Source organism: Marmota monax, unplaced genomic scaffold, assembly GCF_021218885.2.
Source record: "Marmota monax isolate L192 unplaced genomic scaffold, Marmota_monax_Labrador192_F-V1.1 WCK01_AAM20220418_F8-fsc00070, whole genome shotgun sequence".
In the NCBI taxonomy this organism is placed as follows: domain Eukaryota; kingdom Metazoa; phylum Chordata; class Mammalia; order Rodentia; family Sciuridae; genus Marmota; species Marmota monax.
Window position 1 is genome coordinate 9,990,797 of NW_026692116.1, and position 26,328 is coordinate 10,017,124.

General features: G+C 33.2%; 1 protein-coding gene across 4 annotated transcripts in view; it reads left to right on the forward strand.

The window, feature by feature from the left end:
- Positions 1-26,328, forward strand: part of Agl (amylo-alpha-1, 6-glucosidase, 4-alpha-glucanotransferase) — a 73,867-nt gene that overhangs the window by 18,351 nt on the left and 29,188 nt on the right. For all 4 annotated transcript variants that reach the window (XR_009228584.1, XR_009228585.1, XM_058585453.1 and 1 more), the window contains exons 8-24: positions 2,304-2,427; positions 2,756-2,858; positions 2,947-3,044; positions 4,429-4,568; positions 5,427-5,614; positions 7,489-7,612; positions 8,216-8,379; positions 8,683-8,784; positions 8,890-9,045; positions 9,160-9,310; positions 10,750-10,874; positions 10,964-11,076; positions 11,190-11,324; positions 14,467-14,597; positions 18,041-18,177; positions 18,437-18,570; positions 19,270-19,445. Coding sequence is in view for 2 of the 4 variants with exons in the window: in XM_058585453.1 (XP_058441436.1) it covers positions 2,304-2,427; positions 2,756-2,858; positions 2,947-3,044; positions 4,429-4,568; positions 5,427-5,614; positions 7,489-7,612; positions 8,216-8,379; positions 8,683-8,784; positions 8,890-9,045; positions 9,160-9,310; positions 10,750-10,874; positions 10,964-11,076; positions 11,190-11,324; positions 14,467-14,597; positions 18,041-18,177; positions 18,437-18,570; positions 19,270-19,445 (2,301 nt within the window). In the remaining 2 variants the exon portion in view is untranslated. The remainder of the gene's footprint in view (positions 1-2,303; positions 2,428-2,755; positions 2,859-2,946; positions 3,045-4,428; positions 4,569-5,426; positions 5,615-7,488; positions 7,613-8,215; positions 8,380-8,682; positions 8,785-8,889; positions 9,046-9,159; positions 9,311-10,749; positions 10,875-10,963; positions 11,077-11,189; positions 11,325-14,466; positions 14,598-18,040; positions 18,178-18,436; positions 18,571-19,269; positions 19,446-26,328) is intronic.

Sequence of the window (26,328 nt, forward strand, 5' to 3'; positions counted from 1 at the left end):
AACAAATGTTTAAAAATAAAAAGAGTACTTTAACTAGCTTTTTTTTTCCCCAATTTTTTTGTAATTCTTTCATTCAATGCATTTTTATTGATCCACCTACTGTGTGCTGGACACTCAGGCATGAGAATTCAGTGGCAAACATAGCAAGAACCTTGCCCTAGTGGAACTTATATTCTTATAAGCAGTACTATCTAAAATATACCCTGTATATGTATGTTTATTTGCTATATAAGTAGATCTACAGGATAAATTGTTATACGTGAAACAAGTAGGTCAAAGGATATGCAAATTTCAAATACAATAGATATCATCAAATTGCTTTTTTAAAATTATACCTACTCACATATTTTGAAAAACTCTTACCAACATGTGATACCAATAATCTTTAAAATCTTTTTTCAGTCAGGCAAATCATCTTGGTATGTATGGTTAAATATCTTGTCTTAGTTGATATTTCTTTTTATGTTAATGAAGTATCTTTTCACATGTTAATTAGCCACTTACATTTCTTGCATTAATTGTCTGTTAGTATTTCTTCCCATTTTTTATTGGACTGTTTGTCCTTTTCAAATTGATTCATTATTATTGATGGTTCCTTATTATATAGGTGTTAAATATATTCTCTTAGTATGCTGTTGATCTTAACTATTGCTTATGGTGCTGTTTATTTTCAATGTAGTCAGTCTTTTCTTTTATGGCTTTTCACATCATGTTTAGAAAAGGCTTTTCATAAACATACTGTTTTTTCTAATAATATTATTCATATTTTCCAATAAAATATTTTATGACACTACAATTTATGTGTATCACATGAAAAAGGTATTTAGCTTTATTTTTAAAATGTTGTTAAATTGATAATCCATAATTTTACACTGATTTGAAATACAACCATAATACTTCTTAGTGTATAGCCATATCCTAAATATACTTTAGGCTTTTATCTGTGTTTTCCATTTATCTGCCTTCAATTCTACCAGTACTAAAAACTATTTATTGATACTACTGGTATAGATTTGTTTTTTTCTTTCTCAAGCATTTTTTAGCAGTTTTACTCTTCCAGATGAACCTTAGAAACTGGGTTTTAAGAATCTGTTTTATTTTATTGCTTATGTTTTTGTAAGCCATTTCAAGGTCTCTTTAGAATAAAACAAGGACCAATTAATTAATTAATGGAAAATTAAGCCTAGTATATAACAAAGGAAAAAGCCCACAAATGCTTTATTTATAAAGAAACAGGCCAAAGGAATTTATTGTGAGGAAGGGTTCTTCAAGAAGCAGGAGGCTGTGGGGAAGTTGGCATGATTGGTGACTTACCACTTGCCCAGTAATTCTTCCTCCTGGAGGCAGCTGGCACCTCAAGACTAGTTGGGGCACTGGTATCTCTCTCCGTCTCCCGGGAGTTGTGTTTGAATCTGGGGCTGTTTCACCCAATAAATTCCTCAGTATGACAGAATTCTCTCTGAGTCAGACATCCGCAAAAGCAATGGAGTGGTCTCAGATCCTTGAAATTGCACCAAGTGTTCTCCAAAGGGCCTACCTCCGTTTAGAGTTGGCTCAGATGTGCCCACAGTTCATTCCCGCCTTCCATCACAAGTACTTCTTTCAGAGAAAGCAAAGAAAGTCAAGTTTTTAATAAGATTTACTTTAGAATTAGAAGCAATCTTTGAGGAAACACAACTCCTGAGGTTAGATTATTTGGTAGCACTTGAGAAGAAAATGCTACTACCAAAGTACAGATGTCATAAAGTTTAATAAGTAGGGCTGAAGGAGTTGAGTATTTACTGGCACTCATAAAGCCTTGAATTTGATTCCCAGCAGTGTTAAAAAAGAAGAAGCAATAGTAGTAGTGGACATTGACTGAGAGCAAAAACGTGGGGCTTGAGTTGAACTGATAACAATCCCTATGTTTGTTTGTTTTTTGTTTTATAATGATATTTTTGTCTCTGTGTATTACCCCCACCCACTGTGTGTATGTGTATGGTATGTGGTATGGAGATGATAAGCAGGAGGATGGAGGGGTAGGAAGATGGTTATGAAATTAATATTTGTTTTATTTTCTATGAAATAATTGTATATTTAAAATTTGAAATCAGGGGCTGGGGTTGTGGCTCAGTGGTAGAGCATTCACCTAGCACATGCGATGCCCTGGGTTTGATCCTCAGCACCACATAAAAATAGATAAAATAAAGGTATTATGTACAAGTACAACTAAAAAATAAATATTTAAAAAAATTTAAAATCAGTGACAGTTATAATCTCCCTGTGAATATTTGCATTTAAATACTCATCTTTTCTTCTTTCAGGAAATAGGAGAGTAACCAAGTCTGATCCGAAGCAGCATCTGAAGATTATTCAGGATCCTGAATACAGACGGCTTGGCTGCACTGTGGATATGAACATTGCACTAGCGACTTTTATACCGCATGAGTATGTTATTTGTTTTCTTTGTGAAATAAATACTACTACTACTTATAAAACATTATGGCTAGTATAATTTTCAAAGAGCTTATTGAAATCCTTCATATGAAATGAAATAGGCACCATAATTCTACTTCAGCACATGATGTATTCATGTTTTTTATATGTGCCAGGTCATATTCCTGTGCATGTATATAACAGTCTTTACTGTTGGAAAAGTTTTTCAGTCATAATAAGATTCTGATGATTAAGATTTCTATGACCCTTGTTAGAAAAATTTTATATGTAAGTTTTGTAAAAAATGTTAAATAGGTTTGTATTGCTTTATCTGCTCTAGCGATGGGCCAGCTGCGATTGAAGAGTGCTGTAATTGGTTCCGTAATAGAATTGATGAATTGAATTCAGAGAAGCATCAACTCATGAATTACCATCAGGAACAGGTTTTACCTATATTTATTGCTTTTCTTTGAGTCTTTAAACTATTTTTTTATTGTTGATGATGATGCAATATAATTTAATATTTTCCAGGCAGTTAATTGCCTTTTGGGAAATGTGTTTTATGAACGACTGGCTGGCCATGGTCCTAAACTAGGACCTGTCACTAGAAGATATCCTTTAGTTACCAGGTATTCCATTTTCTTTTCTTTTCTTGAACGATTAAAAACTAAAATTTGTTTTTAACTGTGAATTAACCTAAATGTTTCCTTTAAAGCACAACTTCAGTACATTTCTTAAACTACGAGAGTTTTGATTTGGAATTAGGCTTAATTGTGTTAGGCAAATCTTTAGTTAGAAAAATGATCATCCATATGAACAAATTTATAGTTGTTGTTATTTACATTAATGTTTCTGGAGGTGTGCATACTTAGTGTCTTAGTCTGTTTTCTGTTGTGGTAACAAAATGCTTGATGTTGGGTAATTCATAAGAAACAAGGTTTAGGGGCTGGGGTTGTGGCTCAGTGGTAGAGTCTAGCACGTGTGAGGCCCTGGATTCAATCCTTAACATCACATAAAAATAAATAAATAAAATAGTTGTGTAGGTGTGTCCAACTACAACTAAAAAATGAATATTAAAAAAAGAAGCAAGATTTAGTTTTGTTCAAGGTTTTGGAGACTTGAGAAGTCTAAGAGTGTGACACCAGCATTTACTCAGCTTCTGGTAAGGGCCTCCAGCTGCCTCAACTCATGATAGGAAGGGGAAGGGCAAGTGAACACATATGAAAGAGACAAAGCAGGAGGGGCAGTCTTACTTTCTAACAACCCACTCTCTTGATAACTAATCCAGTCCCTTGTGTGAGTTCCTCCCACAAGAAAGGCATTAATTCATTCATGAGGGCTCCACTCATATGACCAAGTACTAAAAATAATGCCCATCTTCTAACACTCTCACATTAAGAAATTAAGATTCCAGCACATGAACTTTTGGGAGACACACTCAAACCATAGCAGTTAGTGATAAATATAGTGTTAATCAAATTGAGCAAGCATTTAGATCCTTATTTTCTCCTCCTCCTCTTTTTTTTTTTTTTTTTTTTTTTAACTTTTGACAATGCTGGGGATTGGGCCCAGGGGCTCCACAAGCCATCTACCATTGAGCTATACCCCAACTCCATAGTTCTTTACTTTATAGATAAAATGTAACATAAATTGGGCAACTAGAAGATAGTAAAAGCCTTTGAGAAGTAGCATCAATATCGCAATTGTTTTCTTGTGATTTTAAGAGAGGTTTTAAAAATTCCTTAAAATGTTAGCATTATATATGCTGCAATGTTAACTCCATTTGTCATATCCTATAAGATTTACTGCCATTTGGGGAGGTAAATAATGTTTATTGATTTTTACCTATATTGAAGTTTTTTTCCTGTAAATGGTGTCACACTAATTTTATTTATTATACTCATGAGGAAAGTTTAATTTTTAATGTTGCTAATTCAGATTCTCTCCAAGCAGTTTCTCTGTGTGGATTTAATATTTAATGTGTGGATTTAATATTTAATTTTATCTCTATAGGTATTTTACTTTCCCATTTGAAGAAATGGCCTTATCTGCAGAAGAATCTATGATTCACCTTCCAAATAAAGCTTGTTTTTTCATGGCACATAATGGATGGGTGATGGGAGATGATCCTCTTCGAAACTTTGCTGAACCAGGTACATCACTTTTGACTTCTCAATGGATAGGGAAAAAAATTCATAGAAAGTTCAATATGATCTGTTTTTTTGATTTGTTTCCCCACTAGGCTAGAGGTTTTTAAACTGTTTCACCAGTTTGAGAGAGAAGAAAAGGAGGTAGAACTTTGAAACTAATGCTGTTATAATTACATCTACATAAGAGAGATTTTCAACCACTGGCCAGAGAGGTATTAAGGTATTTGAAAGGCAGTTATACCAGAAACTAATTTTTTTTTTAGGTTCCCCTCACTTACTCTAGCATCTTGTTTTCAACAACCATGTTATTGCCAGGAAGCATTTTATAGGAAACATTTTGATATGTATTTTTTTCAACAGTTTAGAATTAGTAGTTTATTATTGTGACCTTAGAATTGATTCAGAAATCTTGTATGCTGTTATTTAAGAATATGACCTTGGGCTTAAGTATTTCTGCCCTTTCTTTTCTAACCATTCTAAACGAAAAAAGAAATTCTTCTATATGCCATGAATTTAATATAAATTCTTGCCAAAATTGAGTAGCAAGTTGGAGACAGAGCCTTAAAATGTTTTGGTAGAACTATAGTTATAAGAGTCTATGATAATGCTATCACTATTTTTCCTCAGGAAATAACTTGGAATTTTGAAATTGAGCTCAATCTTTTAGAAGAGACTATAAGGTGTAATTTTTGCCACATATATATAAGATAGAAAACTTTGTCCTATATCATTTTAGATATGATTTTAGCCAATATATCATTTATGGTAGAAATAATGCAGTTTTAAAATGGTATAGTTCCTTGAAGTAAATGTTTTTATTCTATTTCTTAAGCCATTGAAAACAAACTTCTTTTTTAACAGGTTCAGATGTTTATTTAAGAAGAGAACTGATTTGTTGGGGAGACAGTGTTAAATTACGCTATGGAAATAAACCAGAGGACTGCCCTTATCTCTGGGCACATATGAAAAAATATACCGAAATAACTGCAACTTATTTCCAGGGAGTGCGTCTTGATAACTGCCACTCAACACCTCTTCATGTAGCTGAGGTATAGAAAAACAATTCATCCACATTAAGCAAAGATATTCAAGATTTCTTCCCAGCTTTCCTCAAGTAGACTATACAGATAACCGTTTCACTCGGCTAGTTGAACACGAGCATTGATTTGGCATTGAATTATATTTTTGTAGAATTTGAATAATTCTAACAATCTTTAAATGCAATTGTTAAGGAATACTGGGTTATAAAATGTTTAGCAAGTTAATTTTAAATTTTAATTCAGGAAGAATTCAGGAAGAGCGATCATATTTGTCAGTAATTCCATTTTTATCAATTATTTATGAAAACAAAAGTGTAAATATAACTATTGTCTATTCCTCTTTTGGGTTTTTTAAAGCAACTTTTGAATAATGCCAATATTTATAATATTATCTTCTACCTAGTACAACTTTGTAAATAAATACTTATAATTTTAATCTTGCTAGTAAGATCCTTGATAGCTTCCTAGCAACAATTTTCTGGAAATACGTGCTTATCTGAAAAATACCTATTTCAATAATTTTCTATAATATATATGTCTCAAGTCCTATGATGAAAAATTGATTTGATTTTTGAGGGATTTAGTAAACATTAATTAAGTAAACATGAAATAAGAACATTGGCTGATAGAACATTATTTACCTCCCCAAATGGCAGCTCTTTGTCTTCATATTGTGCTTTAACAATAGCAAAAAAATATATACATGTATGTATACACACACACATATATATACTTATAACATTATGGCACAACTAAATGTTAAAGCTAACTTAATTAACTTAATTTTAAGTTATAAAATCCTCTAGGATTGTGCTTGTTAGGATTCCAGGTATTTTGTTATCTTTTATGTAAGGATATGTTAAAACATTTTTGGAACCAATCTAATTTTTTTATTATAAGCTAATATTTTCTGATTCTGTGTAGCATCAATGTAGATCATAAATCTCAGAGGTAGAAATTGTAACGAGTTTAATCTATTTTGTCCTATAATCCCAGATATGGAATGCATATAAAAACTTAAATAGAGTATACAACATAGAATACATATTATATAATATGATTAATTATATAATAATATAAATTTGATTAATATATGTAATCATAATCTATATTATGATTTTTTTTACCTGTTTTAATGTACCTATGTCAATTTCATTGGAATATTTACAGAATTGAAAATGGGACTCAGTGGCTTAAGAGTTTGTTATCTGCAGGCTTCAATTTGGTCAGTCAGACCTAAATTTTACAATAGCTAAATAATTCACCAGGAAAGAATTTATCATTAATTACTTAGGAAACCACCTGGAAATTAACAGTCTGACTAGATATTAAAACAAACAAACAAGGGCTGGGGTTGTGACTCCGCCGTAGAGCACTCACCTAGCAGGTGCAAGGCCCTGGGTTCGATCCTCAGCACCACATAAAAGTAAATAAAATAAAGGTATTGTGTCCAACTACAAACTAAAATATTATATATATATATATATATATATATATATATATATATATATATATATATATATATATATATATTTAACAAGAAGCAGGGAGAAATACTGGCAGAATTGCAGTGATACAGGTTACATTTTTTAAAAGCACTAACATTTTTCTTCTTCTTTTCTCCCTTGTGTCCCTATCTCTGCAAAATCTAAACTTCTTTTTAACTGCTTTACTCTACATATTCTCATATTTCCTATGTTTGTTGGTTCTGTTTGTTGTTTTGTCACATTTGTGCATCAAACTTCATTTGGAATTCTTTCTGAATTTTCATTTTGTCTTACCATATGTATCTTCTTGTATTAAACCCATGCCTAGTCTTGTCTCCTCCCTTCCTACCTGTCTCACTTTTCTCTCTTTTACATGTGTTACTGTGCTTTTTTCAGTACATGTTGGATGCTGCTAGGAAATTACAACCCAATTTATATGTAGTAGCTGAACTGTTCACGGGAAACGAAGAACTGGACAATATCTTTGTTACTAGACTGGGCATTAGTTCCTTAATAAGAGGTAGGCTTGTTGAAGTGTCTTTCCCATTTAAAACTTCAGCTTTTGTTTAAGTGTACTGAAAGACATTTAGTAGTTTTTTAATGTAATTCTTAATAATTTTCAATACAATTAATATTCTTTTGGATAGTCTATGGAGAGTTTCCAATCTAAGTCAATCTATTTTTATCAGTAAATATTTCTACTTTGGGGTAAAAGATCTCATTTCAAATCACAAGGTTGGCAGGATGATCTAATGGCTCACAATCAAAACCATTTTTTGTTGTTAAAAATATACAAATCTGTTCTTCATTTTCTACCTGGGTATATGATATAATCTTTAGATTTTTTCCTATAGATTTTTGTATAGCTAACATCTCAGTAAACACCTGAGGTTTCCTTTTTTCTATCTGAGCCATCTCTCCCCCTAAGTTATAAAAGACTTCTTTGGTCATTTAAACTAGTAGACATTTAGTAATTATCATTAATTACTTAGGAATTTGCTTAAAGAAGTTTTATATTTGATTATACTGATGTGTTCTTTATTTTAAAAATCAATTGTGAAATTTAACCTTTTCTTGGACATAAGTAGTAGAGATTGTTAAAATGTTCTGTAATGCTCCACAGAGGCAATGAGTGCATATAATAGTCATGAAGAGGGCAGGTTAGTTTACCGATATGGAGGCGAACCTGTCGGATCTTTTGTTCAGCCCTGCTTGAGACCCTTAATGCCGGCTATTGCACATGCTCTGTTTATGGATATTACCCATGATAACGAGTGTCCTATTGTGGTAAGCATCATTCCATTTCTTGTATTTACTTATTTTGCTAGATATTTTGATATTTACTTATCTGATATTTTGTGGCATAAATATCCACATACTTCAAAATAGTATCTTAGATTTAAAAGCAATTATAGCTTATGGTTTTAAAGATGTTCTTTTGTTGTAGAAGAAATTAATGTATCTTATAGAATGTATTTGTGTAATGATTTTTTATTTCATTATGATACAGAATTTTACTTATTTATTTTATTATGATACAGTGCTTTTCCTTTGAAAGAAAGTATATTTTGCTTTTTAATTGTTTCCTAGCATAGATCAGCCTATGATGCTCTCCCAAGTACCACAATTGTTTCTATGGCATGTTGTGCTAGTGGAAGTACACGAGGCTATGATGAACTAGTACCTCATCAGGTTTGTTTATGTGTTGTTTTTTAAAATTCATATGATTAGCATTTTTATAAAAAAACTCCCATTGTAATTAAAATGTATACATGGCCAAGTTTTACCGTTCTCCAGATATCAGTGGTTTCTGAAGAACGGTTTTATACTAAGTGGAATCCTGGAGCATCCCCATCAAATACCGGTGATGTCAATTTCCAAAGTGGAATTATTGCAGCCAGGTGTGCTATCAATAAACTTCATCAAGAGCTTGGAGCCAAGGGCTTTATTCAGGCAAGAGACCAAGTTTCCTAAATGTCTTTCTGAAAGTTTACAGGGGAAGACTTATCAGTTTGAGCACTCACTTTCAATTTGAGTGCTAATTAAGTGCCTTTTTTCACTTCTCAGGTGTATGTGGATCAGGTTGATGAAGATATAGTGGCCGTAACCAGACATTCACCCAGTATCCATCAGTCTGTTGTGGCTGTATCTAGAACTGCTTTCAGGAATCCCAAAACTTCATTTTACAGCAAGGAAGTGCCTCAAATGTGTATCCCCGGTAATGTAATCTAAAAATTGTTATTGTAATTATATCATTATATTAAATTATACTATAATGTCATATACGTCATCATTATATGTTCTATATAACAAATGCAAGTGTGAATGTAGTTAAAAAGAGGAATTACAAATTTTGGATAACTTACATTTTTATTGCATGGAACAAAATCTGGACAGAAATACACTCAAATATTAACCTTTTTTTGAATTTTAAAATGTTTTGTTTACATCTTAATACATTCTGTTTTCCCTTAATATGTATATAATGAACATGTATTTGTCTTATACTCTGACATAGATAAATATTTCTTTTTATATGTGTGACATACATTTATATGTGTGTATAAGTATGTATTGCATTTGCGCACATACACATATATAAACAAAAATGGAAAATAGTCTAACATGATACTTAAGATTCCTTGCAATCCATCCTCATCTACTATCCTAGCCCTGCATTCCTCTACTGTTTCAGCCAAATAGATGTTTTCACTGTTTCCGAAGAAGTCTTATTTCTATCTGTATATGATTTATCTCCTTCAAGGACTAAAGTTCCACCTCTTTGAAAAACCTATACATACTCAGTGATTTTTCTTTCTAAACATATAATAATCATATTCTATGTCTCTCTTTTGATACTTAATTATAAACTATATCCCTGAGATATGTTACTATTTCTAGACTTTTTTCTAGATAAGTATATTTTATTTTCTTGTTATTACAGATAGTATATGATAGCATAGCTTGATTCTGTGTAAGCAGCAACAGTATGACTTTGGAGAGTCTCATAAAAATAATCACATTCTATAGGTGTTCATTGCTGGTTGCTAAATATGTATAATTCCAATCTTTAAATATTATCAACCTGAATAGTTTTAGTGTTAAATATTCCTTACTTTCCTTAACTGTTAAATTTATATTCAGTAATCTCATTGAATCTTTACTAATATTCATAGATTTTTGTGTTTATTTTCTATTTTTTTTTTAGTTGTCAATGGATATGGTGATTTTATTTTATTTATTTATTTTTATGTGGTGCTGAGGATTGAACCCAGTGCCTCACATGTGCTAGGTGAGCACTCTACCTTTGAGCCACAACCTCAGCCCTATTTTCTATTTTTGATGCTGGGGATTGAACCCAGGGCCTCCTGCATGCTTAGCACATGCTCTACTACTGACCTGTGCTCCCAGCCCCATCCCTTCATAGTTACTTTTACAGAACTCCATCACTGTACAGTATTATCTCAGGTTTTGTTTTGATCAGTAATGATTCTTAAAACATTTCCATCTGTTAAGTCTACAAATTGTGATTTTAAGTGTATTTCGTATTTTGTCATTCAGTTTTTAATAAAATTTACTATGGTTGGTAATATTCTTATTTAAATTTTGAATGTACATTAGGAACAATTTTTTGTTAACTTTTTAATATATTTGTAGGCAAAATTGAAGAAGTAGTTCTTGAAGCTAGAACTATTGAGAGAAATACAAAACCTTATAAGAAGGATGAGAATTCAATCAATGGGTTACCAAATATCACAGTAGAAATTAGAGAACATATTCAGGTATTTGGGATTCACCTCTTTCTATTATTTTGAATATTTTAAGGTCATGTGAATTATTTGTTGAATGGATTTTCATAATTTTTTTCAAGCTTAATGAAAGTAAAATTGTTAAACAAGCTGGAGTTGCCACAAAAGGGCCCAATGAATATATTCAAGAAATAGAATTTGAAAACTTGTCTCCAGGAAGTGTTATAATATTCAGGTATGTTAATTAGAGTTCAAATTATTGACTTTACTTATATTTAAAACAGTTTAACTGTAAACTTTGAATAAATCACTCCTAAAAATCAACCATTTTTTATTAACATCATTCAGAGTTAGTCTTGATCCACATGCACAAGTTGCTGTTGGAATTCTTCGAAATCATCTGACACAGTTCAGTCCTCACTTTAAATCTGGGAGCCTTGTTGTTGACAACGCAGATCCTATATTAAAAATCCCCTTTGCTTCGTAAGTATGTCTTATTTTATAGAGATTTAACATTTTAATAACTGGTGAGTTGTTGCTGTCTTGATTTAAACACGTTAAGGGTCCTCTCTGTCCATACTACTCAAAGTGTGGTGCAGGGACCAGTAGTGTCAGCATCAGCTATTGTTATCCTGTTATATTATCATTCATGTGGGTATTCACAGGGGTGCTTTCTAATTCTTGTGCAGTCTTTCTTCAGATATACATACATACATGTCTACATAAACAGAGACACACACACAATTTTATTGAACTGAGATTAGGTTCTATACATCACACTCCTTACTACATCATTTTTAAAAATTTTAACATATTATTCTATTATATGACTATACCATGATTTATTCAATCATTTTCCATTTTGGACATCTAGAATGCTTCAAATTATTCCCTATTATTTATGTCTTTGTACATTCTTCTTGGAATAAATCTTTAATTATTCACTTTCTATGTGTTCCACTAATACTGAATAATATTGGTTTTGAAGCTTAGATGTAGGTTCAATTATAATTTCATCACCATCAATATGATTTTAGACAAGTTATTAATAACTTTCTTCAGCTCAATCCTCATCTGGGAAAAAGGGCTTATAATAAATAGTATCTACCTCTTAGGTTTTGTAAGGATTAAATAGGGCAAATACAAACCACTTATAATAGAATGACTAGCACATAGAGGGCTTGATGTGTTTGCTCTCATTCTTACTAGGATAAGTTTCCATAAATTAAATTTGGGGTTAGATTGTATTATAAGATTGTGTCTTTCAGTCTATACTGCCAAGTCTTCTCCAGGAAGATTGTACTAATGAGAATATTCAGCTCAGTGTTAGAGTGTCCATCCTTACCAATACTGAATATATATTATTGTAATGCAGTACGTTAAAGCTGAGTGTAGACCCAGACTAGGTAAGAATTATTATTTTTTGATTCTTATTAGCTATAAGAAATAAGAATGAGTGCCTGTTAATGGAGAGTTGTGAGAATTATTCATATAAAACACATCGTGTTTAACACACAGTAAATGATCATAAATGTTATTACTAATTAAATTGGTAAATATGAAGTATAAAATACTTTAAAATAACATCTCAACATATTAATTAATTTTTTTGTCCATTTGTATTTATCTGGTGAGATGTCATTTTATATATTAGCCCATTTTTCTTTGGTGTTAAATTTTTTGTTGTTTTATAAGCACATTTATTATTGAAGAAATTAAGAAATTAAGAAAGAATTAGGAAATTAAGAATTAAAGAATTAAGAAATTCAAACCGTTCTTAGCAAAGTAGCTGCTAAAAAAACAATCTGCAATAGATGTATGTTTCTGTAGAATGCTTATAAAAGCACATTCCCCCTTGAACCTACTCTGATTATTTCAGGGCAAGGGCAAGAAATCTGCCTTCTAAACAGCTTTCAAGGTTATTCTTGTTGAAGGAGTCCACTGGCTACATGTTGGAAAATAATGCCCTAAAGTGAAGTTGGTATTAAGTCTGCAAATGGTCAGTCTTGATTCATGAAATATAGCTGTGAGGAGAGAGGCTGAGATAGAGACAAAGCACAGCTCTAAGCCAAGACAGAACAAAAAGACCAAGAAGGATGTATGTTCAAGAGGACATATGTTCACATAAAATTGCAATTATGTAAAATGAAGTCACCTGAGCAACCAGAAATACAGGAAAATACAACTCAGGTATATTCATCTGCAGTCAGTTTTACAGTCTCAGTGCTAATTGAATGAAGGGAAATTAAGGCCACGACACTTAGACTTTCCTCTGACCATTATCAAGAAGCATCTTTTTTTCTGAGAAGATGCTGGTTTCTTGAATGATGGAACTGAGGGGCAGTGCAACCTGATACGAAAGATGGTGCCAGGAGAGAAATACAAAGGCAGAGACTGTTGTTTCTTAGGTGGTTAACTTTGACTTTTGATTATCCCTTTATTGATCCTTTGATAGGTATTCCAAGTTTTTAAGATAAACAGCATAAAAAGTTCTTTATGTCTCACTTATCAGGGAAAAAACTAAGTCTAACTGAAAGAACTAAAAAATAGACTTATAAAGTATATAAAAAACCAAAAGATCTTTGTATTCTCCCCACCCCACCCCCAGTACTAGAGATTGAATCCAGGGATGCTTTACCACTGAATCACATCCCCAGGCCTGTTTATTTTTTTATTTGAGACAGGGTCTCACTAAGTTGCTTAGGGCCTTGCTAAATTTCTGAGTCTGTCCTTGAATTTGAGATCCTCTTGTATTGGCTTCCTCAGCCACTGGGATTGCAGGTGTGTGCCACCACAGCTGGCTCCATCATGCCTTTTTTTTTTTTTAATTAATTAATTAATTAATTTTACAGAAGAATATACATTTTGACGTATAGTACACAAATGGAGCACAGCGTCTCATTCCTCTGGCTGTACATGGTTCAGTGTCACTCCAGTAGTGTAATCATACATATATATAGGATAATAATGTCTGTCTCTTTCTACTGTCCTTCCCTTCACCACAACCACACCTTTCCCCTGACTCCTTTGACCTCCCTGTACACAAACCAGTGTCCCTTCATTTTTCCCTATCCCCCACCCCACTATGGATCAGCATTCACTTATCAGAAAAAACATTCAGCTTTTGGTGTTTTGGGATTGGCTTATTTCACTTAGCATGATATTCTCTAGTTCCATCCATTTACCTGCCTATGTCATAATTTCAGTTTTCTTTAAGGCTGAGTAATATTCCATTGTGTGTATGTATCACATTTTCTTCATCCTTTCCTCTGTTGAAGGGCATCTAGGTTTGTTTCATAGTTTAGCTATTGTGAATTGAGCTGCTATAAACATTGATGTGGTTGCATCACTGTAGTATGCTGATTTTAAGTCCTCCATCATGCTTTAATCAATAAAATTTGGTACTTTAATCATGTACTTGGTTTTGGAGTAATATTAGTTGTAATTTAATTTCTAGCATCTTGATTACTATTTATAACATATATATGATGTTTATTTTAAAACTGAGTTCCTAAAATGTGTGTTACAAAGATACTTTATAATGCAGGTTTTATTCTTTTGCTTTTATTAAAAGCAAGTAAAAGTCAGTATATTTAACCATTTATCTTTGTTTTTCAATTCTTAGTATTGCCTCTAAATTAACTTTGACTGAGCTAAATCAGATACTTTACCGATGTGAATCAGAAGAACAGGAAGATGGTGGAGGTTGCTATGACATACCAAACTGGTCTTCCCTTAAATATGCAGGTCTTCAAGGTAAGCAAGTATAAGAATAGACAAACTTTTCATTTTTCTTTTACAGACATACAATGCCTTCTTTAAATAAATAGAAGTATGGGCTGAGAGTGCAACTGCCTGGGTTCAAACTGTGACTCTGCTCCATACTCATTGACCTTTGGCAAGTAACATAATCTCTCTGTACCCCAGTTCCTGCCTCAGTAAGATGTGAATAAATTGACTAATTCAGAAGGCTACATGAGGAGTAAATAAAATCATTCAAGTAAAACACTATAACCAGGGTGTAGCACAAGGCATTCACTCAGTACATGCTACCTAGAATTACTGGTCCTGTGTCATTCGTTCAAATCATTTAGAATTCTTAAATATACTTTAACCTTAATTAATATTTTTTGACTTGGTTTATTATGTTCAAAAAGCAGAATATGTTTGTTTAGTCTCCAAAAGAAACTGAGTTATAAATATAACACATTCTTCTTCCTTCTTCATCTAATTGGACTAATTGGATTTTTGTTCTCATTGCATATTTGTTTCCTCCTATAAAGGAACTTACAGGGCTAGGGACATGGCTCAGTGGTAGAGTTCTTGTCTAGCATGCTGAAGGCCCTGGGTTTGATTCCCAGCATCTAAGAGAGGGAGTGGGGAACAAACTTATGTAGTTAGAGTATTTATAAGATGGGCTATAGAAAACAAATATTTAACTATGAGTTTAATATTAATCTGTCTGGTTGGTAATATTTTCCCAGATTTTTGTATAAGAACTTTGGTTTATCAAACCCATATTTCTGGTTCATATATTTTCCCATTTGTCATGCCTCTTTTTGGACCTTTATTTCTTTGTCACTTAACCCTTCTTTAAGGATCAGTTTCATTTTTACACCTTCCATAAAGCCTTTCCTTTTATTTTTATTTTTTTAATGTTTTGTTTTCATTGCAGTACCAGGGATTAAACCCAGGGATGCTCTTCCACTGAGCTGCATCCCCTGCCTTTTTTATTGTTTAATCTTGAGACAGAGTTGCACTAAGTTGCCCAGGCTGGCCTTGAACTTGCAATCCTCCAAACTCAGCCTCCCAAATTGCTGGGATTATAGGTGTGTACCGTCATGCCCAGCTGAACTTTTACAAACTATCACTTTCTTCAGTAATTTCTTTGTTCTACAGACAGACACCCATTACCTTTATTTACTATACTTTCTGGAATATATTACCTTATTTTGGTACTTATAATTTTTTATGAATTTTTATCATTGTATTTAAGAAGCGGGCTCTAAAACTAGACCTAGGTTCCACTGAGTAGCTGCATAACCTTAGAGTAGTTAAACTCTCTATGGTTCAGTTTTCTCATTGAAAAATGTCGCTAATAATAGTATCTATCACAAGGGATTGTTGATAGAATGAAGGGAGTTAATGCATTTAAGACACTTAGACAATACTGAGTTCATAATAAGCACTTAGGAAGTGTTTACTCTAAAATTCTACTAAGATTATAACTTGAGAAAGAAGAATGTAGCTTTTAATCTTTTTTTGTGGTTCTTGTCCTCAGCTTTTATACCTCCTACTAAAGCAAGCACATAAGTTCTAGTAAATTTTTCTGAGACCTGTTGTATTTAATGGCAAAACAAAGTATTTTGTTCTATGAGTAGTAAGTAAATGTATCTGTTAGTTGTTTTAAGCAGTTACCCTACTCCATTTTCACTCTAGCTGTTGTTCCTTCCTCCACACTTAATTCCATCCCTTTGGTCACTGTCAGATCTGTTTCCTGAAACATTGTTCCCATCAAATTTCATTGTTCATCAGTGGTACTAATATTTACTGAGCAACATTCACCTTTCACAAAAGTTTTAGGACATATGTAGAATGTTATTTTATACTGTCTTGCTTTCCAGATTTTTTGTATTTAAGCTTTATTTCCCAAATTTTCCTTCCCTTGAAGGAAAAACTTTATCTTAAATTTATTTATTTCTCAGAATATACCATATACACAGTTCATGGATTTATTAAATTCTAACTAAATTTAGTTGATATCACTGAAACCAAAATAACATTTTTAATAAGGTGGGAATGATTAATTTTTAATTTTAATTTTTATTGGTTCTTTTTAGTTATACATGACAGTAGAGTGTATTTTGATATAACTATATAAGCAGGGAATGTATTTTATTCTAATTAGGACATCATTCTTATGGATGTACACCTGGGTGGGATTCACAGTGGGGTATTCATACATGTACATAACAAAATTATGTAAGATTAATTCCATTACCTTTTCTTTTTCTATTCCCCCTCCCTTCCCTCCGTTCCCCTTTGTCTAATCTGAACTTCTGTTTTCTCACTACCCCGCCTTATTGTGGGTTAGCTTCCACATATCAGTGAAAACTTTCGGTTTTTGAGGATTGGCTTATTTCCCTTAGCATGATAGTCTCCAGGTCCATCATTTACTAGCAAATGTCATAAAGGCTGAGTAATACTCCATTGTGTATATATACCACATTTTTTTTATCCATTCATCTTTTGATGCGCACTGAGATTTCATTTCACTCCAGTGAGAATGGCAATTATCAAGAATCCAAGTAACAATAATAAATGTTGGGAAGGATATGGGGAAAAAGGTACACTTATACATTGTTGGTGGGACTACAAATTGGTGCAGTCACTCTGGAATACAGTATGGAGGGAGATTCCTTAGAAAACTAGGAATGGAACGACCATTTGACCCACTCCTTAGCATATATCCAAACAATTTAAAATCACATACTACAGTCATGCAGGCATTATAGCAGCATAATTCACAGTAGCTAAGCTATGATTATCTTGTTGAATAATAAAAGAAATGCAATTGTTCTTTCATTGAATAGCAGACTCTGCTATGTACACATAGACATTCTAATGCATCTATTTAAGAATTTTGCCTAATAATAATTTTGCCTAAATGAGAATTTTCCTAATATCTCACTTTGATGATTTGCTTACTTTGAAGTGCCTCCTCAGAGTCCCTCAAAAGCAAGCTTTATTCTTCTTATCACCATAGGTATTCTTGCTTTCTCCGAGACCAGTTCTGTGATTTTCTTAAATCTTGCCTGAATTATAATGAATTTACCACTTTATATCATGGAAAGATACAGGATTATCAATTTTTTCTCCTTTATGTCTTAAGGCAAAAATAAAAATGCCAATTGACTTTGAATATTATAACATTAAAAAAAAGTAGACCAGTGCCACAAGTTATAACTTTTGGGAAGCTTTGTATGAATTGTGGCAGTAGTCTCCATCAACACGCCTTTGCATCCTGGTTCCAGTCCATACCGCCACACTTTCCTCATACTATGCTGAGTGCCATTGTGGACTAAGTGGCCATTTTGTCTGCTTCTCTGTTCATGTCAAATCATCAGGACTAGCCATAACTCAACTATGGGACATTTTGACTCTATCAGTAATGCAGCATGGTATATCTGAATTTTCAGGGCTAATGTCCGTATTGGCAGAAATAAGACCAAAGAATGACTTGGGGCATCCTTTCTGTGAAAATTTGAGATCTGGAGATTGGATGATCGATTATGTCAGTGGCCGGCTTATTTCACGTTCAGGAAATATTGCTGAAGTAAGTATTAAATAAGTAAGCTGTGTCCTACTCTAAAATAAGCAAAGGCACAATAAGAATTATTATATATAGATATATACAGTATGTATATATATAATATTTACCTGTTTTCCTCCCTTCTTTGTGTTTCTAGTTTTAATACATGGAAATTTGATTCATGAATTATTGGATAGCACAGTTTCATGTTATGATTTATCTCTTAAAATATGCGTAGCCTGTGAACACACCAAATTAACTTTTTAAATTATTTTTACAACAGGTTGGTAAATGGTTTCAGGCTATGTTCTTCTACTTGAAGCAGATCCCACGATACCTTATCCCATGTTACTTTGATGCTATATTAATTGGTGCATACACCACTCTTCTGGATGCAGCATGGAAGCAGATGTCAAGGTATATCCAACAAAGCTTATGTAAATAGGTGTGTTTGCATAGAAACTATACACAGAGTCACTTTACACATGCTCTTAAAAGACCAAAGCATGAAATTTGGAGACTCAGAGCTGGAAAAGTTTTAAGTGGAGAGTAAATTTATTAACATCCTTTAGTCTGAAACATACAAAAACAAACCCATGTAAAATCTGTTCTATATAAAATATGTTTGGGAAAAAGTAACTTGTTTTATGTTATTTGTTTCTATTTATTTATTCATTGATTTGTTAAATTTAATTGATATAATGTTTAGAATATGTACATAGAGTTCTTTCTCTAATTTTCATCAATTAAAAGAAAAAAATATTCTGGTATTAATATGAATGAAATCTGCCTTTTACAATGAAATTTTCTAAAATGAAACTACAAATGGAAATGAATTATGAGAGCCAGCAAGTTGATTTCGGCATGTTTTCAGATTTTTCAGAAAGAAAAAGCACTTCAATTCTGCCATTTGTGTTACAACAAGGCCTGGACTAAAGCCGGCTAAAATAATGGATGCCATGAAAGCAGTTTTGAAATCTAATCAAATTGAACATTTTTTTCCTACTATATTACTATCTTTATACATTTGTGTGGAGAAATCATTTGAAGGGGAAAAACAGAATAAAACTGCTAAAAAGTTTTGTATTTTTACAGATCATATCACTTTCATTACAGCTTTGTTCAGAATGGTTCAACCTTTGTGAAACACCTTTCACTGGGTTCAGTCCAAATGTGTGGAGTAGGAAAATTCCCTTCTCTGCCACTTCTTTCACCTTCCCTTCTGGATGTACCGTATAGGTTGAATGAGATCACAAAGGAAAAGCAGCAGTGTTGTGCTTCTTTAGCTGCAGGTAAGGAATTTTGTAGAAGGTTAAAATGTATAAGTCAATAGTATTCAAAAGGAAAACTTACAAGAAAAAGACTTTTTAAAAAAATTAATGAAGTTATCCAAGACTGTATATTATTGCTTAGTAAAATTTCATAGATACTCCTAAAATACTAACCATGTTATTATTTAGTTATAACTGTGTATGAGGCATTTATGTGTGTTTTTATTGTGTCTGGTTAATCCTTTTCTTCCAACTCATGGTATTATTTTAAATAATATTTAAAATATATGTTTTAAATCATTATTTTACTACCCATTTTCCTATATCTCTTCCCAGTTTTTAAAATAAACTTATATTAAGATCATTTAAAGGTGTCCTATAAGTTACAAAACACAAAACTGATTTTAAATAATTATTATATGGGGATTGGTGTTGTGGTTCAGTGGTGGAATGCTTGCCTAGCATCTGTGAGGCACTGGATTCAATTATCAGCACTGCATATAAATAAATGAATAAATTTAAAGTCTATCAACATCTAATAATTTTTTTTTGTTTTTTTTTTTAAATATTTTTTCAGTTGTTGATAGACCTTTATTTTATTTATTTATATGTGGTGCTGAGAATCTAACCCAGTGCCTCACACATGTCAGGCAAGTACACTAACCCTGAGCCATAGCCCCAGCCACAAGTAATAAAAGTTTTAAGAAATTAATATTATTATGCATCCAGATGCTGTCAATTGGACATAAAATACTTCCAGCCATGCTTATTGGCATCTGTTCCTGAAAGTAGATTAAAAAATTCAGTCAAATAACAAATATGAGTAACCAAATTAGGATAAAGAACAGGCTTTCTTTTTAAATAAATTTCCATCATATTTCTGGAAAATATTTAATTCTTGAGGTCACTGAAATTGAGAATTCTCAAAACTAACCTGAAATATGTGAAATTGTAGAAAGTATTATATATTCATGGCTCCCTCTGTTAAATTTAAATTTCATTAAATTTGTATCTGCTCAGATCAAATGAAAAGGCTTCATGGTACCCAACAACTACAATAAAAATTACCTTTTCATTTAGAATGATCATAAAAAAATCATAAAACTCTTTTTTGGGAGTGGAGATGTAGCTCAGGGGTAGAGTACTTGCCAAGTATGTGTGAGGCCCTAGGATCAATCTCTGTCGCCACAAAAATAAAAAAATAAAACAATTTTATTAAAGAATGAAATTAAAACTCTGGTTTAGTTCTGTAATTGTTTCATATTTTCACTTGACTGTTTGATCTTCTAGTACCTGTCATTTCCCAATGAATCCATGCAAATACTCATGAAACTGAACTGAGCCATTGTGGGGAAAAAACATGCTGATATGAAGAATTTTAGGTTTTAGCCTATTTCATAGAAGCCTATTACATCAAATAGTAATCTCAGTCTTTTGATTGTATGCTGTTGCTGTTAAATACCCCTAATACATGCATTTATTTATAAATTGTATACCAATATATGTTAATGGTACCTGATACACTTACATCCAAGTATAGTATAGTAAGTAAATAGAAATTCTGGTATTTTCTTCTAGCATGGAATGTTTTGCGTAGTGTTTACTGGCAAAAATAGAATAAACTCAGATTTGCAGGTAGGTTTTTTGGAGGTTCATTTTAAAATGGCTGGGAATTCATTTCTTTGGTGATAGTATTGCAAAACATGTTATAATTATAAACTTTTATAATAATTGACAAAGCAGAAATTATTCCAAAGATATATGATCTATAAGTTGTATACTCTCAGAGATGAAAAGGTTAATATGGGTGTGTGGGGAGGGAAGAATAGATGTTTGCTTGTTGGATTAGTCAAAGGGGAGTGAACAGAAGCAGAGATGGTAATAGGAAGCCCGTAGAATGAATTGGGAAGTAACTTTCCTGTGTACATTATGAACACATGACCAGTGTAACTCCACATCATGTACAACCACAAAAATGGGAAGTATATTCCTTGTATATATAATATGTCCAAATATACTCTACTCTCATGGATATCTAAAAAGAACAAATTTAAAAAGTTAATATAAATATTTCCACATATCAGTGATACAGATCTTATAGCCTTTCCTTTTTTTTTAAATTTTTTAATTTTTTATTGTGGGTTGTTCAAAACATTACAAATTTCTTGACATATCATATTCCACACTTTGATTCAAGTGGGTTATGAACTCCCACCTTCACCCCATACACAGATTGCAGAATCACATCAGTTACACATCCATTGATTTACAAATTGCCATACTAGTGTCTGTTGTGCTCCGCTGCCTTTCCCATCCTCCACCCTCCCCCCTCCCCACCTCTCCCCTCCCCTCCCCTCCTCTCTCTCTACCTCCTCCACTGTATAACCCTGAGGGTCTCCTTCCATTACCATGCAATTTCCCTTCTCTCTCCCTTTCCCTCCCACCTCTCATCCCTGTTAAATGTTAATCTTCTTCTCCTGCTCTTCGTCCCTACTCTGTTCTTAGTTACTCTCCTTATATCAAAGAAGACATTTGGCATTTGTTTTTTAGGGATTGGCTAGCTTCACTTAGCATAATCTGCTCTAATGCCATCTAATTCCCTGTAAATTCTATGATTTTGTCATTTTTTAATGCAGAGTAATACTCCATTGTGTATAAATGCCACATTTTTTTTTATCCATTCGTCTATTGAAGGGCATGTAGGTTGGTTCCACAGTCTTGCTATTGTGAACTGTGCTGCTATGAACATCGATGTAGCAGTGTCCCTGTAGCATGCTCTTTTTAGGTCTTTAGGGAATAGACCAAGAAGGGGAATAGCTGGGTCAAACGGTGGCTCCATTCCCAGCTTTCCAAGAAATCTCCATACTGCTTTCCAAATTGGCTGCACCAATCTGCAGTCCCACCAGCAATGTACAAGTGTACCCTTTTCCCCACATCCTCGCCAGCACTTGTTGTTGTTTGACTTCCTAATGGCTGCCAGTCTTACTGGAGTGAGATGGTATCTTAGGGTGGTTTTGATTTGCATTTCTCTGACAGCTAGAGATGGTGAGCATTTTTTCATGTACTTATTGATTGACTGTATGTCCTCCTCTGAGAAGTGTCTGTTCAGGTCCTTGGCCCATTTGTTGACTGGGTTGTTTGTTCTCTTATTGTTTAATTTTTTGAGTTCTTTGTATACTCTGGATATTAGGGCTCTATCTGAAGTGTGAGGAGTAAAGATTTGTTCCCAGGGTGTAGGCTCCCTATTTACCTCTCTTATTGTTTCTTTTGCTGAGAAAAAACTTTTTAGTTTGAGTAAGTCCCATTTATTGATTCTAGTTATTAACTTTTGTGCTATGGGTGTCCTATTGAGGAATTTGGAGCCCGACCCCACTGACTGTAGATCGTAGCCAACTTTTTCTTCTATCAGACGGCGCGTCTCTGATTTGATATCAAGCTCCTTGATCCATTTTGAATTAACTTTTGTGCATGGCGAGAGAAAGGGATTCAGTTTCATTTTGTTGCATATGGATTTCCAGTTTTCCCAGCACCATTTGTTGAAGATGCTATCCTTCCTCCATTGCATGCTTTTAGCCCCTTTATCAAATATAAGATAGTTGTAGTTTTGTGGGTTGGTTTCTGTGTCCTCTATTCTGTACCATTGGTCCACCCGCCTGTTTTGGTACCAGTACCATGTTGTTTTTGTTACTATTGCTCTGTAGTATAGTTTGAAGTCTGGTATCGCTATACCGCCTGATTCATACTTCCTGCTTAGCATTGTTTTTGCTATTCTGGGTCTTTTATTTTTCCATATGAATTTCATGATTGCTTTCTCTATTTCTACAAGAAATGCCGTTGGGATTTTGATTGGCATTGCATTAAACCTATAGAGAACTTTTGGTAATATCGCCATTTTGATGATGTTAGTTCTGCCTATCCATGAACAGGGTATATTTTTCCATCTTCTAAGATCTTCTTCTATTTCTCTCTTTAGGGTTCTGTAGTTTTCATTGTATAAGTCTTTCACCTCTTTTGTTCGGTTGATTCCCAAGTATTTTATTTTTTTTGAAGATATTTTGAGTGGAGTGGTTGTCCTCATTTCCATTTCAGAGGATTTGTTGCTGATATACAGGAATGCCTTTGATTTATGCGTGTTGATTTTATATCCTGCCACTTTGCTGAATTCATTTATTAGCTCTAATAGTTTCTTTGTAGAGCCTTTTGGGTCTGCTAGGTATAGAATCATATCATCTGCAAATAGTGATAATTTAAGTTCTTCTTTTCCTATTTTGATGCCTTTAATTTCTTTCGTCTGTCTAATTGCTCTGGCCAGTGTTTCGAGAACTATGTTGAAGAGAAGTGGAGAGAGAGGGCATCCCTGTCTTGTTCCAGATTTTAGAGGGAATGCCTTCAGTTTTTCTCCATTCAGAATGATGCTAGCCTGAGGCTTAGCATAGATTGCTTTTACAATATTGAGGTATGTTCCTGTTATCCCTAGTTTTTCTAGAGTTTTGAACATAAAGGGATGCTGTACTTTGTCGAATGCTTTTTCCGCATCTATCGAGATGATCATATGGTTCTTATTTTTAAGTCTATTGATGTGGTGAATAACATTTATTGATTTCCGTATATTGAACCAGCCTTGCATCCCAGGGATGAATCCTACTTGATCATGGTGTACAATTTTTTTGATATGTTTTTGTATCCGATTCGCCAGAATTTTATTGAGGATTTTTGCGTCTAGGTTCATTAGAGATATTGGTCTGTAGTTTTCTTTCTTTGAAGTGTCTTTGTCTGGTTTAGGTATCAGGGTGATGATGGCCTCAGAGAATGAATTTGGAAGTTCTCCCTCCTTTTCTATTTCCTGAAGTAGCTTGAAAAGTATTGGTATTAGTTCTTCTTTAAAGGTTTTGTAAAATTCTGCTGTATACCCATCCGGACCTGGGCTTTTCTTAGTTGGTAGTCTTTTTATGGTTTCTTCTATTTCCTCAATTGATATTGGTCTGTTTAGGTTTTCTATATCCTCCTGACTCAATCTGGGCAGATCATATGACTTAAGAAATTTATCTATGCCTTCACTATCTTCTAATTTATTGGAGTATAAGGATTCAAAATAGTTTTTGATTATCTTCTGTATTTTTGAAGTGTCTGTTGTGATATTGCCTTTTTCATCCCGTATGCTAGTAATTTGAGTTCTCTCTCTTCTTCTCTTCGCTAGCATCGCTAAGGGTCTGTCGATTTTGTTTATTTTTTCAAAGAACCAACTTTTAGTTTTCTCAATTTTTTCAATTGTTTCTTTTGTTTCGATTTCATTAATTTCAGCTCTGATTTTAATTATTTCTTGCCTTCTACTTCTTTTGCTGTTGTTTTGCTCTTCTTTTTCAAGGATTTTGAGATGAAGTATGAGATCATTTATTTGTTGGTTTTTTCTTTTTTTAAGGAATGAACTCCAAGCAATGAATTTTCCTCTTAGAACTGCTTTCAATGTGTCCCATAGATTCCGATATGTTGTGTCTGTGTTTTCATTTATCTCTAAGAATTTTTTAATTTCCTTCTTGATGTCTTCTATAACCCATTGATCATTCAGTAACCTATTGTTCATTCTCCAAGTGATGTATGCTTTTTCCTTCCTTCTTTTATCGTTGATTTTCAGTTTCATTCCATTATGATCAGATAAGATGCATGGTATTATCTCTACTCCTTTATATTGTCTAAGAGTTGCCCTGTGACATAATATATGATCTATTTTTGAGAAGGATCCATGTGCTGCTGAGAAAAAAGTGTAACTGCTTGATGTTGGGTGGTATACTCTATATATGTCAATTAGGTCTAGGTTATTAATAGTGTTATTGAGTTCTATAGTTTCCTTATTCAACTTTTGTTTGGAAGATCTGTCCAGTGGCGAGAGAGGTGTGTTGAAGTCTCCCATGATTATGGTATGGTGGTCTATTAGACTCTTGAACTTGAGAAGAGTTTGTTTGACAAACATAGCTGCACCATTGTTTGGGGCATAAATATTTATGATTGTTATGTCTTGTTGGTGTATGGTTCCCTTAAGCAGTATGTAGTGTCCCTCTTTATCTCTTTTGATTAACTTTGGCTTGAAATCTATTTTATTTGATATGAGTATGGACACTCCTGCTTGTTTCCGAAGTCCATATGAGTGATATGATTTTTCCCAACCTTTCACCTTCAGCCTATGTATGTCTTTTCCTGTCAAATGCGTCTCCTGTAGGCAGCATATTGTTGGGTCTTGTTTTGTGATCCATTCTACTAGCCTGTGTCTCTTAATTGGTGAGTTTAAGCCATTAACATTTAGGGTTATTATTGAGATATGGGTTGTTCTTCCAGCCATATTTGTTTATTTCTGTTACTAAACATGGTTTGTTTTCCTCTTTGATTATTCCCCCCCCCCCTTTACTGTCCTACCTCCCACTGTTGGTTTTCATTGTTATTTTCCATTTCCTCTTCCTGTAATGCTTTGGCGAGGATGTTTTGAAGAGATGGTTTTCTAGCTGCGAATTCTTTAAACTTTTGTTTATCGTGGAAGGTTTTAATTTCATCCTCCATCCTGAAGCTTAATTTCACTGGATACACAATTCTTGGTTGGAACCCATTTTCTTTCAGTGTTTGAAATATGTTATTCCAGGATCTTCTAGCTTTCAGAGTCTGTGTTGAAAGATCAGCTGTTATCCTGATTGGCTTACCCCTAAATGTAATCTGCTTCCTTTCTCTTGTAGCTTTTAAAATTCTCTCCTTATTCTGTATGTTGGGCATCTTCATTATAATGTGTCTAGGTGTGGATCTCTTATGATTTTGCACATTCGGCGTCCTGTAGGCTTCTAGGATTTGGGATTCTGTCTCATTCTTCAAGTCTGGGAAGTTTTCTTGTATTATTTCATTGAATAGACTGCTCATTCCTTTG